Raw genomic sequence first — 16,199 nt, forward strand, 5'->3', positions numbered from 1 at the left:
GTCTCTACTGGCCTTCAACCTGATGTCTCTATTGACCTTCAACCTCGTGTCTCTGTTGACCTTCACCCTCGTGTGTCTCTACTGACCTTCAGTCTGATGTGTCTCTACTGACCTTCAATCCCGTGTGTCTCTACTGACCTTCACCCTCCTGTGTCTCTACTGACCTTCACCCTCCTGTGTCTCTACTGACCTTCACCCTCCTGTGTCTCTACTGACCTTCAATCCCGTGTGTCTCTACTGACCTTCACCCTCCTGTGTCTCTACTGACCTTCACCCTCCTGTGTCTCTACTGACCTTCACCCTCCTGTGTCTCTACTGACCTTCAATCCCGTGTGTCTCTACTGACCTTCACCCTCGCGTGTTCTACAGTTCTAACCTATTCTATTCATTGTTTACTTAGAGCTAATTCTATTTCGATCCTGAATAAAGCGTGAGCACCCTCCCCCACCCACCCCCATACAATCTAAAAAACGACCCAAATGAAAGTGTTTCTTTCAGCCAGTCTTAGCATGTCTGGAAGTTTGTCGTCCCTCCCCACGGGCAGGTGGCGCCCTGACGCCCAGGTTGTAATGATGGGACCCAGGCGCCCTAACAAACCTGGCTCCCCGTGGACGTCAATGTACGCGTCCTACCCACAGGGTTCAACTTGTCAGTCCTACTTTTGTCAAGTTTGTTGCCCATTTCTTCACGGGCCCACCCCCGTGTAAGCCCCCAGTTTTTGTGTCGTGTTGGTCGGCCTGTCGTGTTAAACACCCCGCGCATTGACAGTTGACAAGATAACCGCCCCACGCCGGACACGCTGCTGCATCTGGGGGTAATGACACCTCGGGGGTGGGGCAGGGGGGTAATGACACCCCCGGGGGTAGGGGGGTAATGACACCTCCAGGCGACGGGCTGCTGACGACGACCATTGACGAGTCGTACCGGGCTGTCATGGTTAGTGTCTTATCTGTGACGTATCTCTGAGTTCAGGGGCCGCTACTCTAGATGTAATCAAGGCTTTGTCGCCCTCTGATGGGAGACCATCGCTTCCGCCAGTGTGCGGGGTGTGAACTTGGAGCCTGCACGCCCCGAGGCGCCCTAAGATTTTCCTCTCACAGAAATGTGTTTAGAATCACAAGACTTCCAGTCGTTTGATCTTCCGGCTAGTTTATTATTTGCATCACCTGCCCAGCGACCACACTGGGCCAGGACAACAACGGTCAGCAATCTGTTAAATCTTGAGATTTTTTAATAAAGTTATAAAAACAGAAATAAATAAATAGCAGCCAGTCAATAAATCAAAATAAAACATAATGTTATAAAAATTTGAAATAAAAAAATATATTAAAAATTAAAAAAAAAGATAAAAAAAAAATAGAAGAAAAAAAAATCGAGGATAAAATAAATGAAAGCCAATGGCGGCAGTTTTTGAGCAGGGTGTGATATCCTCGTCTCGGTACATTGAATCCCTCAGCAGACGGCTTGTCAACCTGCAGACGATATCATGCGAGCCATCAAGGTCTCGCCAACAGATGGAGTTCTTGTCCACCAGCTGACACGCCGGCACCCTGTCCGTGGGGGTAGGGGAACATTGGCACCCAGTACATGGGGAACATTGGCACCCAGAAAATGGGGGTGGGGAACAATGGCACCCAGCCCATGGGGGTGGGGGAACATTGGCACCCAGTACATGGGGGTGGGGGAACATTGGCACCCAACCCATGGGGGAACATTGGCACCCAGCACATGGGGGTGGGGGAACATTGGCACCCAACCCATGGGGGAACAATGGCACCCAGCCCATGGGGGTGGGAGAACATTGGCACCCAGCCCATGGGGGAACATTGGCACCCAGCCCATGGGGGAACATTAGCACCCAGCCCATGGGGGAACATTGGCACCCAGCACATGGGGAACATTGGCACCCAGCACATGGGGAACATTGGCACCCAGCACATGGGGGTGGGGGAACATTGGCACCCAGCCCATGGGGGAACATTGGCACCCAGCACATGGGGGTGGGGGAACATTGGCACCCAACCCATGGGTGAACATTGGCACCCAACCCATGGGGGAACATTGGCACCCAGCCCATGGGGATGGGAGAACATTGGCACCCAGCCCATGGGGGAACATTGGCACCCAGCCCATGGGGGAACATTGGCACCCAGCCCATGGGGGAACATTGGCACCCAGCACATGGGGAACATTGGCACCCAGCACATGGGGGTGGGGGAACATTGGCACCCTGTCCGTGGGGGTGGGGGAACATTGACATTGGCACCCAGCACATGGGGAACATTGGCACCCAGCCCATGGAGGTGGGGGAACATTGGCACTCAGCCCATGGGGGAACATTGGTACCCAGCCCATGAGCAGCATTGGTACCCACCACTTGGGGGAACGTTGCCACCCAGGGCAGAAACTTTATTTGGGTGGTGGGACATTGCCATCCATTGTCAAATTTGCTTTTAGTTTGTTTAATTGTTGAGTCAGCTCTTGTGAGCTTTGTTTGGTCATTGCGCCCTTGACAATTTTTTTCCCAGTATTACAAATGCTAAATAAAAATACGCTGTGCCTACAGTCAACTGTTGGTTGAAGAGATTGTCTCAAGTTAAAAAAATATTAGCACGAATATAAACCTGAATAAAAAAAAACCCAATAAACCAAAGTAGTTGATTTTTCCCTGGTAGGATAATCCAAATCAGATAAGTTGTAACTGTTTGGATAACATTTACATGATCTATATGCGCATGATTTATATCCAGATGGTCAATATCCAGAGGATCTAAATGCAGATTATCTATACCTAGATAATCTATATCTAGATAATCTATATCTAGATGATCTGTATCTAGATGATCTGTATCTTGTCGATATGTGTGTAAATAATATATATCTGAGTATCAAATATTGTTTTCACATATTTAATTTTTTAAAGATGACCCGAGACTTAAACCATAGTTTACCAGCTGCGATGTAATTAGCTCAAACTTCAAACGATCGTACAATTGCGGAAATAGTTCTTCATTAAACGGTTACAAGTGTCACTTAGGCTAGGCTAGCCATGGGATCTGTCAGGGGCTCCCCCAAACTGATGTCCCATTATCTCATCCAGGTCGTGCTCTGGTGGAATAAAACTAAACGAGGACGTTTAACTGTCGACACTAATGGGCTTTGTTTAATTGCTTGATAGGTTTTAATGGCGATTTGTAGCCTAGCGGAGACACTGCCTGCGGTTAGGTCGCCCTGCGTCATTGTTAGATGTGGGCTTCTTCACCGATAGCTGGGTGCTTCGTCATCGATAGCTGGGTGATTCGTCATCGATAGTTGGGTGCTTCGTCATCGATAGCTGGGTGCTTCGTCATCGATAGCTGGGTGCTTCGTCATCGATAGCTGGGTGCTTCGTCTTCGATAGCTGGGTGCTTCGTCATCGATAGCTGGGTACTTCGTCATCGATAGGTGGTACTTCGTAACAACTAGCTGACTTCTTGCTTCCATTCCATCACAATAATTTGTTTCTTTTTCTTCTCTGCTTATAACGTAAGGGTTAGCGAGCTTTTTTTAAAAACTGACACTTCTCAATCGACACTTTTCAACTGACTATTTCGACTAAATTTTTCGATATTGTTTCTTGTACTTAATGAATATTTTAAGGACGCGAAATTGTGAACAAAATAAAAAGATAGTTATGGTACTTGTTTTGTATTCAACATTTAAATAATGGGAAAAGTATTTGGTTAAAATTCATAATACATAGGCTACTGTACATATAAGTTGATGCATATAGTTGAGACACTACATACAAACACCGTACATACATGATGACACGCAATTCATATAGAAACACACTGTAAGGAGTAGGTTATCACACCACATATAAACACCATGTATTGTGGTGGGTGGTTGATAGACACCACATACAAACACCATGTATGGTGGTGGGTAGTTGATAGACACCACACACACAGAGCTAACGTCAAAAGACAGCAACCCTCCCGTGGGTGTGATTAGCACCACGTGACTATGGGTAGGTGACCGGAAGTGATGAATGGCATCAGCTGATGGCCGGTGCTGAACCCTGGGGTCGTCACAGCTGTTGCACATGGGGGTGGGGGTAGGGGGTGGGGTGGGGGTGATAGCAGTCCTGGCGTTCTGCTTCATCTACGATAACATCCCACAGTCGGCGTTTGATTCAAGACAGAATAGGGGGCACGCAGAGATAACAAAGCAGGTTTTCTTGTGATGACAGAGATCACACGTTAATTTGTGGACATTGACAGAGATCACACGTTAATTTGTGGACATTGACAGAGATCACGTTAATTTGTATACATTGACAGAGATCACACGTTAATTTGTATACATTGACAGAGATCACGTTAATTTGTGGACATTGACAGAGATCACACGTTAATTTGTGGACATTGACAGAGATCACACGTCACCATTTGAACACGTGATGTACGACTCATCAAAAACCCATGCTGTGATTTCCATGCGCAGTTAACTTTAACAATTATCCAGAAAACATTAAGCGCGTGCAGTGCATCATCTACATGCGAAATCACGTGACAACCGCATCATTTGCATGTCAAACGGTTACACACCCCGCCTATTTAACATGCTCTTCTGCCTGTCGTCTGCCTCATGAGTTTATCGTCGTCTGCCGTTGTATAATTCTCAGAAGCTGTAGATTGAAAAGCGATCACACTTCTCGACGACAAGAACCGACGAACACTCGGGGCAGCTACTCTCTAGTCCGCCTCATTACTGGCTCCACGACCTACGTAGACAAACCATTTAATAATCGTCGCTCATGCCGACAAGGATTTGAAGAGCCGGGTCTGACGTCACATTCTTTCTCGCTGTATGCTCAATGCATCGCTAAACACCAGAGCCGAGCGGCCTGCCATCAAAAGACCATCTAGCGCACGGAGAAGTGCGTTATTTGCGAAACGGCAGAGCGCAAAAAATGCGAGGGGTTAGAAGGGAAAATATGAGCAATTTATGGCCAATCTGGTTAGGTCATTACAAGATTTTTCTCACTAATGGTTTGAGTCGGCAACTAAATGTGTGTATGTGTATGCGTGGAGGCTATACACATATACATACAATACATACATTGAACATAAATGGATGTAATAAACCAAACCTCCAAGCCACCAAGTTGTCTTTACATATCTTGTATACAAGTTATATCATTTTGAAATTTCGTGTGTCCCCCCCCCCCGTCCCCCCCCCCCCCGGGAGAGATGCCCGAAACACAACGAGAGGGTACAAGAGCTAGATGTGTAGAACCAGAAGGCACCAAGCAACTTGTCTATATACATCCGCTGCTGGTCACGTGACCGCCAACTCGTGATCACATGCACCAATTCCAATGCGCCGTTAATAATGACGTAATGTGTCACATTTTTGTAAACATTTAGTCAGGGCTCTCATAGCTTTTGTCACAATGTGATTGATTCTGTCATTTTCTATATGAAATATATGTATTGTCCTGCATTTGGAGATGGATAGGTTTTGCTGGGGTGGGGGAGATGGATAGATCCTGTAGCGGGCGGGGAGCGACGCTTCTCTGGGGCTGGGCCACACATCTATCCATCACACAGCTCATCAAGGCCTGTCCACACAAGGCCGGCAGCCGGCAGCCGGCTCGCATCTGTGCCGGCTTCCAGTGAGTGGGTCCGCGGGGACACAATTAAAAAGTTTTTACGCGAAACTTTTTTTTGGGGGTGGGGGTAGGGGGGGGGGAAGAGATAATCTGAACGATAAGTATCCCATGTCCTAAATCAGAAAATATGAATCAGCCCACTGTCCCCTAATTAGGACGCAGTGATGGATAATATACGTTTAACGTTAAGAAGAGATAAGGACTGTACAATCATAGTATACTACGAGGAATAGTGTTTCGACCTAAGGTATTCCTCGACATATAACGATTACATAGTGTGAGCCATCGAACACAGTTTTGTCTTTTCAAGAAAATGTTTTATTATTGCAGTCGTCTTGTCTTATTGTTTTATTATTGCAGTCGTTTTGTCTTATTGTTTTGTTGGTGCTGGTGATTTTCTTTTTTTTAGTAAAACGAGAAATAATATTTTTTTCTTATTCTAGCCAAACAGCTTTTTTTGGTATCCTGTGACAATACCTATCCTGGTTATCCCTATCCCCTATCCCGTAGTGACACCTATCCCTTAGTGATCCCTATCCTATATCCCGTTGTTATCCATATCCCGTCGTAGTGCCCCAAATCTCGTAGTTATCCCTATCCCGTAGTCATCACTATCTAGTACTTTTCCCTATCCCATAGTTATCCCATACCATATCCGTTGAACTATGTTTACCACCCATCTCCCCTGCACCAACCCGACGATTGGGGATGTAATCAGCCAGACATCTGGCCATACGTCACCATACGTCACTGTCACCGTCCTCCGTGGGCAGGATCAAGTGCTGTAACAGCAGAAACCAATGAGGCGTGAAGAGTCGATGACGTGAGCAGACAGGGTGACGGTAAGGTAAGCGATTAGACCCCACACCTAGCCACACCCCACACCTAGCCACACCCCACACCTAGCCACACCCCACACCTAGCCACACCCCACACCTAGCCACATCCCACACCTAGCGACACCCCACACCTAGCCACACCCCACACCTAGCCACACCCAACACCTAGCCACACCCCACACCTAGCCACACCCCACACCTAGCCACACCCCACACCTAGCCACACCCCACACCTAGCCACACCCCACACCTAGCCACATCCCACACCTAGCGACACCCCACACCTAGCCACACCCCACACCTAGCCACACCCAACACCTAGCCACACCCCACACCTAGCCACACCCCACACCTAGCCACACCCCACACCTAGCCACACCCCACACCTAGCCACACCCCACACCTAGCCACACCCCACACCTAGCCACACCCCACACCCACACCTAGCCACACCCCACACCTAGCCACACCCCACACCTAGCCACACCCCACACCTAGCCACACCCCACACCTAGCCACATCCCACACCTAGCGACACCCCACACCTAGCCACACCCCACACCTAGCCACACCCAACACCTAGCCACACCCCACACCTAGCCACACCCCACACCTAGCCACACCCCACACCTAGCCACACCCCACACCTAGCCACACCCCACACCTAGCCACACCCCACACCTAGCCACACCCCACACCCACACCTAGCCACACCCCACACCTAGCCACACCCCACACCTAGCCACACCCCACACCTAGTCTCACCCTGCACTTAGCCACACCCCACACCTAGCCACACTCCACACCTAGCCACACCCCAAATTGAACTTTAAGGTCAGTTTCCAAAGTATAAAGTATAAAGTTAACAAAACCGAAATGGACAGTTTTATAGCTACAACCTACTTTCTTATCTATTTAATTAAGTATTGACTAGTAACTGAAACAATGAATTAACCACATGAGGTACAATTCCTCACCAGGGGCTCCGCAGTAGCCGCTGTGTAAGACACCGCATGCAATACAAATATACAAGGCTAGTCTAGATACTTGTATGACATTACGATTGGACTGTTTTTATACTTAATCCAGGACCAAAATACTTGTAGCATTTATTGTAAGCAGTTGACCGTGGACACCTAGTACTGGACAGCAAACATCGAGCACCAGACAGTACATATAATTTATGTCACCCGACAGCACAGATATATCACCAGACAGCACCCTTCTATATATTTCAACAGACAGCACATATCTAACCCCAGACAGAAAGCACCGGTTCAACAGAATTCTAACGCAAAAAGCACCATTCAAAAGTTCCTAGCACCACCACCCAGAGCACCCTCCCAGCATTCCCCTGCACCAATCTAAGACAAAAAGCAGCCATCAAGCACCACGGGTCTGACACCTACATCCAGCGCGTGTCCAACATGCATCCCCACCCCCCCCCCCCCCCCCCCCCAGAGACGTCTGATCCCCCCACAGATTGACCGTGATAAAACTACATTAAGCCAAATGGACGGAGATCCCTGGGTTATTGGCCCAACTTATTCCCATATTCCACGGCAAACATTGATCTGGTATTGCTGCTTGCTTTTAAAACAAGCAATTTTCATGGGCTGCTCTGGCCGCCAGGAAACAGCGCGGACCCCCGGTAAAACAACAGACCCGCAAGTTAAAGGGATGAATCAAGCTAAAACTCACAATTTTCGGGGCATTTAGGATTCTAAAAAGGTTCAATTTTCCCCGTCGCTGTGTTATGTCACGGGAGTACACGCGGGATGAGAATTATCCCCCTTGCTTTCAATTAAGGGCCCTGAGTCGGTCTTGGTTATGTCTTGGCGGCCTCCAGATGCACTTCCTGTGTGAAAAGGGGCGACAACTAGATGGAGACAGTTTTAATCAGAGAAAACTTCCTTCAATTGAAATCCCTTCGTTCGAACATTTCCATTATGAAAACGACGAGTATTATCTTATTCCATGAAAGTGATACGGGTCACTCTCCCGAAAAAAAACCCGTCGCGTTTTTGTAGAATTAAAAACTTCTTTAAATTTTTCCCTTCCTTCAATTTACGACCAACGTCTTGGTTTTTGTTCCGTATTTATTTTTGTAGTCGGCTATTTGAAATGATCTGTAAAAACTTTAATGTATTTTTATGTCCGTGTGGTCGAGTTTTTTAAGGCAGAATCAATTCGGCTGGCACGATTTATTGCGTTCAAACATGTACATGTACGATGTACACCAGGCTCTAAAAATGTCGGTCTTATGTGTACACGTTACAGGGAAGTGTACAAAACAAGACGATAAAAATAAACATAGTTAATACATTTTGTTAGATTATAAAGCTAAATATAAGATAATAAAAAATAAAAAATAATTAACCTTTAAATGATATTATAGCTGTATAAAAAAATAAAACATTTAAATAAATTAAACCTTATAAGATAATAAAAGAGTATACAATAATAAAACTATAAGATAATAAAACTGTAAAATAATACAACTGTATAAGATAACAAAACGTTAGAAGATAATAACATTGTATTATAAAAATAAAACTGTATAGGCCTATCTATAACATAGTAAAGCTGTAAGAAAATAAATCCTTATAAGATCACAAAACTGTAGAAGATGATACCACTATACTCTACAGAGTGGGAATGTTACTGAACGACAACTCAAAGAAACTAATTTTTTAAAACGCCGATTATGGGGAGGATCTTTGGTAAAGGTTACAGACTACATAGTTTTCACGTCTGCTTAATCGTCTGACAAGGTGGGGGGATGTTGCGTGTCCTGGCCGGGCACCAGTGGTATCGACTTACCAATCCAATATTTCATCAATCGAGCGGCCCGGCACCCCCGGGACCAGACCTAACAGACTTGTTATTAATTTCTGGGGCCGGGGTAACGCGACACCGGGGTGAAAGTGAAAGGAGCGATTTGAAGACCAGTAGAGGTTTTGGTGTTTTTCGCCCGGCTATTGTCGCCGTTGAGTAGGACGGGATTAAAAACAAAACCTGCCGGCTTCAACACGGCACACTAGGTGACAACTGACAAGGCCGGCTCCGCCTACCGGCTTTTATTACCCGGCCGGCGGAGGTTGCTAGCTTTTAGTCCGGCGGCCGGACAGTTGTACCGGCTCACGGCCCAGCGACGCACACGGGCCGGTTAATCTCCGGAGGGTGAATTAGGTGGTGTGGGATATCAGACAGGAATCTAATTAGACCTTTCAAAACACCTTTGTAGCGACCGCCCAGAAAATATTCATGCTGGAATTAGAGTAGGTCTACATGGCATTTCTCTATTCCAGCTGACATTAGGGTACATCTACATGACATTTGTCATGTATGGAGGGGTTGGGTCCACCGGGGTGTCACACTTGACATTCGCACCATGACAAGTGTCTGCGGGTCACATCCTGCCAACCCCACACCCACCACGTTAAAATGATGCCGGTGGCTCTTCAGAGAAACGGGTTGCCGCGGGTTGGTATAGTCGACCAAAGAAAGAGGCATAAAATAGTAGCAAACACAAAGTAGTTATATTAGGCCTGACACGGTAACAACTATAAAGTAGTAACGCGAAAATCAAAACATACCAGCCACATTTGTAAGTATCTTTTACCGAATGGGCTTCAGCTTTAGATATCTTTGTCAGACATCATTACATGTCAACCTTTTGTAGATAAATAAATAAATTAATTAATTAAAAAAAAATAAAAAATAAATAAATAAATTAATTAATTTAAAAAAATAAATAAATAAATAAAAAAATATAAAAAAAAAAAATAAATAAATGAATAAATAAATAAATAAACAAAAAAAAAACAAAAAAAAACACAAATTAAAAAAATAAATAAAAATAAATAAATAAATAAAATAAATAAATAAATAAATAAATAAATAAATAAATAAATAAATAAATAAATAAATAAATAAATAAATAAATAAATAAATAAATAAATAAATAAATAAATAAATAAATAAATAAATAAATAAATAAATAAATAAATAAATAAATAAATAAATAAATAAATAAATAAATAAATAAATAAATAAACAAGCAAACAAACAAACAAATAAACAAACAAACAAACAAACAAACAAACAAACAAACAAGCAAACAAACAAACAAACAAACAAACAAACAAACAAACAAACAAACAAATAAATAAATAAATAAATAAATAAATAAATAAATAAATAAATAAATAAATAAATAAATAAATAAGTAAGTAAGTAAATTAATAAATTAATAAATAAACAAACAAAAAACTATATAAATAGATAAATAAATAAATAAACAAACAAACAAGCAAGCAAGCAAACTAACAAAACAAACAAACAAACAAACAAAAAAATAAATAAACAGGTGTATAAACATATATATTTTTTGTCTACATCTGCTTAGTGTTTTAAAGCAAATATTTTCAGAGGCAGCATTGGTACTGTCGAATTCACAAATTATGAATTACTGAAAAGTAGAAAAAACAATAACTCAATAGCGGCGTATGATACACCGCGGGTCGGCTCGTTTTATTTCATTTCATACGGTTAACATTTTTAAATTCACGCTTTAATAAATAACAGACTGTTAATGAATATAATATGTTTCTAATCAACATTTATTTGTTTGTTTTAAACAGTGTGTGGAATATCTATCTCCAATAATTTATAAAGATAATTTTGTTTGGCATTTCTTATCAACCATTAATTGAATTCAACCAAACATTTTACTAATTACATTTATTGAAATTTTGTGTTTGTGTCTGTGAATAACGATCAGTATGAATTACAGATAAGAAAGTACTTCAATGACTACAAGGACACAAAACGTTAGAAGCCCTTTCTCCTGGAACTAAGGTGGGGCGGGGCAGGACGCCGAGACGCTGACCCCCGGGGATGGCAATAGACTGAGATATGAGGTGAGTCGGGATCGAATATCGCCCTTATCGGCGGGCGACGGAAGGGGTCGGGATCATTTTCTCAGCGGGACCCGCCTGCTCCGCTGGTCGTTTGCTATTCTAAGGCGTCCAGCAGACGATACGGTCGCCATTGGAAGGTTTCGGCGCGTTTGGTTAAAATAATGAAAGAGCTAAAGATAGTTTTATCGTGGCGAGCTATCGGAAATGGACGGGGGTGGGACAGCCGTTAATACGAGTACAGCTGTCACAGCCGGACCGACAGCCGGACCGACAGCCGGGCCGACAGCCGGAGGACGAGGAACAGAAAACTTGAGAGCCGGAGACTTAGGAACAGAAGACCCGGCTTAACGGACAGCAGCCGGAGCCTGAGGAAAAGAGGATCTGAGATTTAGCTGTTTACGGCTTGTTACATTGTAGATCGGAAAAGAGCTGGTAGTAATATAAGGTTTATTCAGTACTGTGAGGATTAATTTCAAGCAAAACTAGAAAAATGTGTTTTTATCGCTAGTAGTATTCACCTCAAAGCTACAGTTTCAGAAGCTGCTAACTCCAGTTCTTTGTTTTTTTGGGCGATAGAGTAGTTTTTTTGGAAGATAGAGTATATGTATTGTTAATCGTGTTACTACAGCCTAACTCTACATCACCTACACTAATAGCATCCGGTAAAGAGCATCTGAAGATTAACACACGTCTTAAATTTTACTTAGGTAAAGCAAAAATTATATGAGCAATAAATTATCAGTTTTTCTTTCATAGTAAATAAACTTTTTTTTTGCACCATCGTTTGGTGCCATAACGTTTTATTTCGGGCTGAAAGACGGAGTCACTCTTAGACTTGCACACAGCGTAGACCAGTGAATGGTGCATCTCGGCGAACAGCAAATGGTGCACCACACGGACGGTGCACCACACGAACCAGCAAATGGTGCGCCACACGGACTAGCAGATGGCACTTGTCGCCATGCTAGGACCTCGATATAACATCAACGATGTAAAGTTTTTATTCCAATCTTCCGATTTCTCTCTCTACTAATTACCTCGTCACGTTTCCTTAATGAGCTTAAAAGCATGACAAAAAAAGCAACTCGTGCCGAGGAGGTATACCCTGTGTGTGTGCTTAAAGCGACACCTGTTTTATTTATACCCCTGCTGCCCTACCCACCCCTCCGCTTCCGACCAATTAATGGTGCCGGGTCATTAACTGGGGTCACGGGTCGTTAGAGCAGTCTATGGGGTGTCGTGGTGATCGCTCAAAAACTTTCCACAGTCGCAGCTCGTCTGGAACCAAATGAAAAGTACATTTTTATTATATAGGTTTTGTTTGTTGGTGATGGTTGTGGGTGTTGTTTGTTGTAGGTGTTGTTAGTTGGTGTTGTTTGTAGGGGTTGTTTGTATGGGTTGTTTGTAGGGGTTGTTTGTAGGAGTGTTTTGTTGCTGTTGTTTGTTGGTGTTGGTTGTAGGTGTTGTTTATTGGTGTTGTTTGTCGGTGTTGTTTGTTAATGTTGTATACTGTTGTAGTACAACTGTTGTATATGATGTTGTTTAAAGGTGTTGTATGGAGGTGTTGGTGATGCTGTATGTTGATGTTGTTTTCAGGTGTTTACGCCTTTAGTTTTGTGTGCTCGGTTGTATCGCAAATAGTATAATTGCTGAAAAAAAAGTAATTTTATGAAAACTGTGAAGTTTCTGTTAACTTTATGACTAGTAATTTGCTAAAACTCAGATACACAATCGTTACATTGCTATAAGGGTGACCCTACTTACGGGTGGAGTATTGGTATAAAGGTGACACATCTTACCACTGGTGTATTGGTATGAAGATGACTCAACTTACCAATTACCAACATAGCAATTATTGCACAACAATGTTTTGCGAATAGCAGAGATCAGCATCGTTTATGGCACCAGACATGACATCATCATACCGCGATAAACAAGTGACCCCCCCTACCATCCACCTTACAGGATACTCACATGAACCTGAATACGGTGTAAAAATATTCAGCTCACGATCACTCAAGTCATATCACCGTTATCTTTGCCAACACACGGCGTCATGTCGTCTTGAAAACATTTGAAAAGCAAATGGAATGTGGCCTCTCAGTCTAGGTGATCTCCCCTTTGTTTTTCTCTTCCAGTCAATCATTGATCTCCCCTGCCTCAGCTCACCAGAGCTCCTTGCCTGACAGCCATGCGATCACACGCGTACCTTCCGCCCCTAATTGTCACCGACTAATGAAAATAGTTACTCATTATGCAAAATAGGCAGCGCACCGACCGTCCCTCTCCCCCGTGCTGTATCCTTCCCCGCGTCCCTTTGTCGTCGTTGATTGGACGAAAACCCGAGTTCATTGTGACTTCCGGCGATCAGGTGACGAATCGCTTCCAAACGAGGCTTTGGGAGCGGAAGTGTGAGTGCTGTCCCTTTCATTAGGGCCACCCTGGGCGGCGGGGACGGGGCGGATAATGAGGCTAGCACAGGTGATAAGTAGAGCCCGGTAACGCCATCTCGGGCTGCCCAAATAGACCATCAGCTCATTTCCGTTAGCCGGAACAAAAAGATAAAGCTAATGCGTGTTGTACATTTGTCTCTGCTAGTCGCTGTTATGTTGTAGTTTGTGGTTGGCGATTGGAGTAAGGGTTATATTTAAGGTTAGCCATAGAGTAAACACTACCATCATAAACCCCAATTGGATACTAACCCAATCCTTAACTATAAACCCCGACTCTAACTTCTTTTATTAGCGGTAGTATCAGACTAGTTCAAATGTTTGAAATGTTTTTGAATAAGACACGCAGTAACTTGCTTTTGACAAGCGGTAGGGAGCATTTTGAAATCACCTGCCAACCTGTCTTATACCACATCTTCATGTTACAAATCATGGACGTATTTACATCTTCATGTAAAACAAGTAATTAAAAAAAGTCTAGTGACAATTTTAGCGCAATTTCCTTGTGTTATCTAAAAATAGCTATGTCGTAGCGTAAATCAAGAGCAGGGTTAGTAAAACCATTGGTTAGTTATTAAAACGTTTTTTATTAAAAAAATGTTTCAGTATTTTACATGTTTTATTTACAATAGAGTAACATGACTAAAAACCATTGCGCGCCTAGCTACTGAACGTGACGTCGCAGCCATTGAACGTGATGGCGCAGCTATTGAACGTGATGACGCGTGTGGTGTGGTTGCATACAATGCCTACTAATTCGGTCCAAATTTTAATTAATTCAAAAAATAATTTGTGACCGAACGGAAGGATATTTTTGAAAACTTTCTCCGGCAATATTGTTCTAAATTATAGCAGGAATCGATTGGTACATGTTTCAAGTCGCTAAGTGGTCTGGTTGCCGAGATATGGGCCAAAAACTGCATTTTTTTGAGGTTTTTTGGCTTTTCCGGGAAATCCATGAAAGAAACCCGGAATTTTTATGGCCTATGTTCATCCTCGTAACTTGCTTAACATAATTGCTTTTGTAACTAGTCATCGATATTGCTTCGTTGAGGAGGAGATACGACTTAAAGCCCGGACACACATTCATACATCCATACATTCATACATTCATTCATCCATTCCCAGAAATGACGAGTTAATAAACGCAATTCTCCAGAATGGAAATTGCGCTAAAAAATCTTGGACATTTTTACACCTTTAACACATCATTAACAATTGTACATCTTCCTGTAACAAATCATGGACATTTTTACATCATCATGTAACAAAATATGGACATCTTTATATCTGCATACACATCTTCACGAAACAAAACATGGACATTTTTACATGTTCATGAAACATAGTCACCCGACCGGACATTGAGTATTCTGCATTTAATCATTGATAATCTATTCAATCATTGATAATCTATTCAATCATTGATAATCTATTCAATCATTGATAATCTATTCAAAGATTTCGGTTAAAATATTGAAATTTTCAGTTAAAGAAAATTGAATTTCGTAATACGTGAAAGCAGATTGAGGGAGAAAACTCGGGCAGGGACCTGCTAAGCGCATCGATTGAGGAGCAGTGTGACAGTCAGTGGGACAGTCAGTGTGACAGTCAGTGTGACAGTCAGTGTGACAGTCAGTGTCAGGTTCAGCCAATTATCAGCCGGCCTCACGATGATGGGCAGAGGAAATTCATTAAGGCAGCACGCCATGATGCTTGCAAAATGCCCAAATTTAGCATCCACGTGAATGTGGCTGACGTCATGACATGCGCATGACGAACTAGATTTGAAGAGGTAAGTTAACTAATGCAGTTGGTTCAGCAAAGTATTTAGGCCCTGTTTAGGTTACGACACAACTGTTTTTACCTAATATTAGAAATACAACGTAATCTAATCAGGAATATCACATGGCACAAACTTTAAATAATCTAAAATGAACTGAACAAAATGGTGAACTTGTTCTTGTTGTGGGCTTTGTATAACATATTAATAGATGCTAGTTAGTTGTCTGAAGACTTCAGATGGTGTTTGGTGCATTAAGCTGGTGTTTCAGTGTGTTTAGCTAATCTTTTGGTGTGTTTACCTGGTGTTGTGTTGACTGCAGAAGGTCATGCGTGTTTCATAAAACGACATTTTAGCTTTTTGTATAACTTAAGATCTATTTATTACATGGTGGTGAATATTATTAGCTGAATCTGATGTTGTATGTTAGGAATGTAAAACTTCATCTGATGTTGTGTTGGGGTTATTTAGCTCTATCTGGTGTTGTGTTGAGAACGTTAAGCTCCATCTAAAGTTGTGTGTTGAGGTTATTATGCTCCAACT

At 43.0% G+C, this 16,199-nt stretch overlaps 1 protein-coding gene across 1 annotated transcript; it reads left to right on the top strand.

The window, feature by feature from the left end:
- The first annotated feature begins 1,587 nt into the window (after positions 1–1,587).
- On the top strand, positions 1,588–2,457 carry LOC131943083 (putative PPE family protein PPE62). Its single transcript, XM_059303096.1, has one exon. The coding sequence runs from the start codon at positions 1,588–1,590 to the stop codon at positions 2,455–2,457; it is 870 nt and encodes a 289-aa protein (XP_059159079.1).
- The last annotated feature ends 13,742 nt before the right edge of the window (positions 2,458–16,199 follow it).

The sequence above is a fragment of the Physella acuta genome, unplaced genomic scaffold (genome assembly GCF_028476545.2).
Source record: "Physella acuta isolate Inbredline_101_S28 unplaced genomic scaffold, ASM2847654v3 ptg000038l, whole genome shotgun sequence".
Taxonomy (NCBI): Eukaryota; Metazoa; Mollusca; class Gastropoda; family Physidae; genus Physella; species Physella acuta.

Coding starts and splice junctions, on each gene's coding strand:
- LOC131943083 (XM_059303096.1), top strand. CDS start 1,588: ATGGGGAACATTGGCACCCAGAAAATGGGGGTGGGGAACAATGGCACC.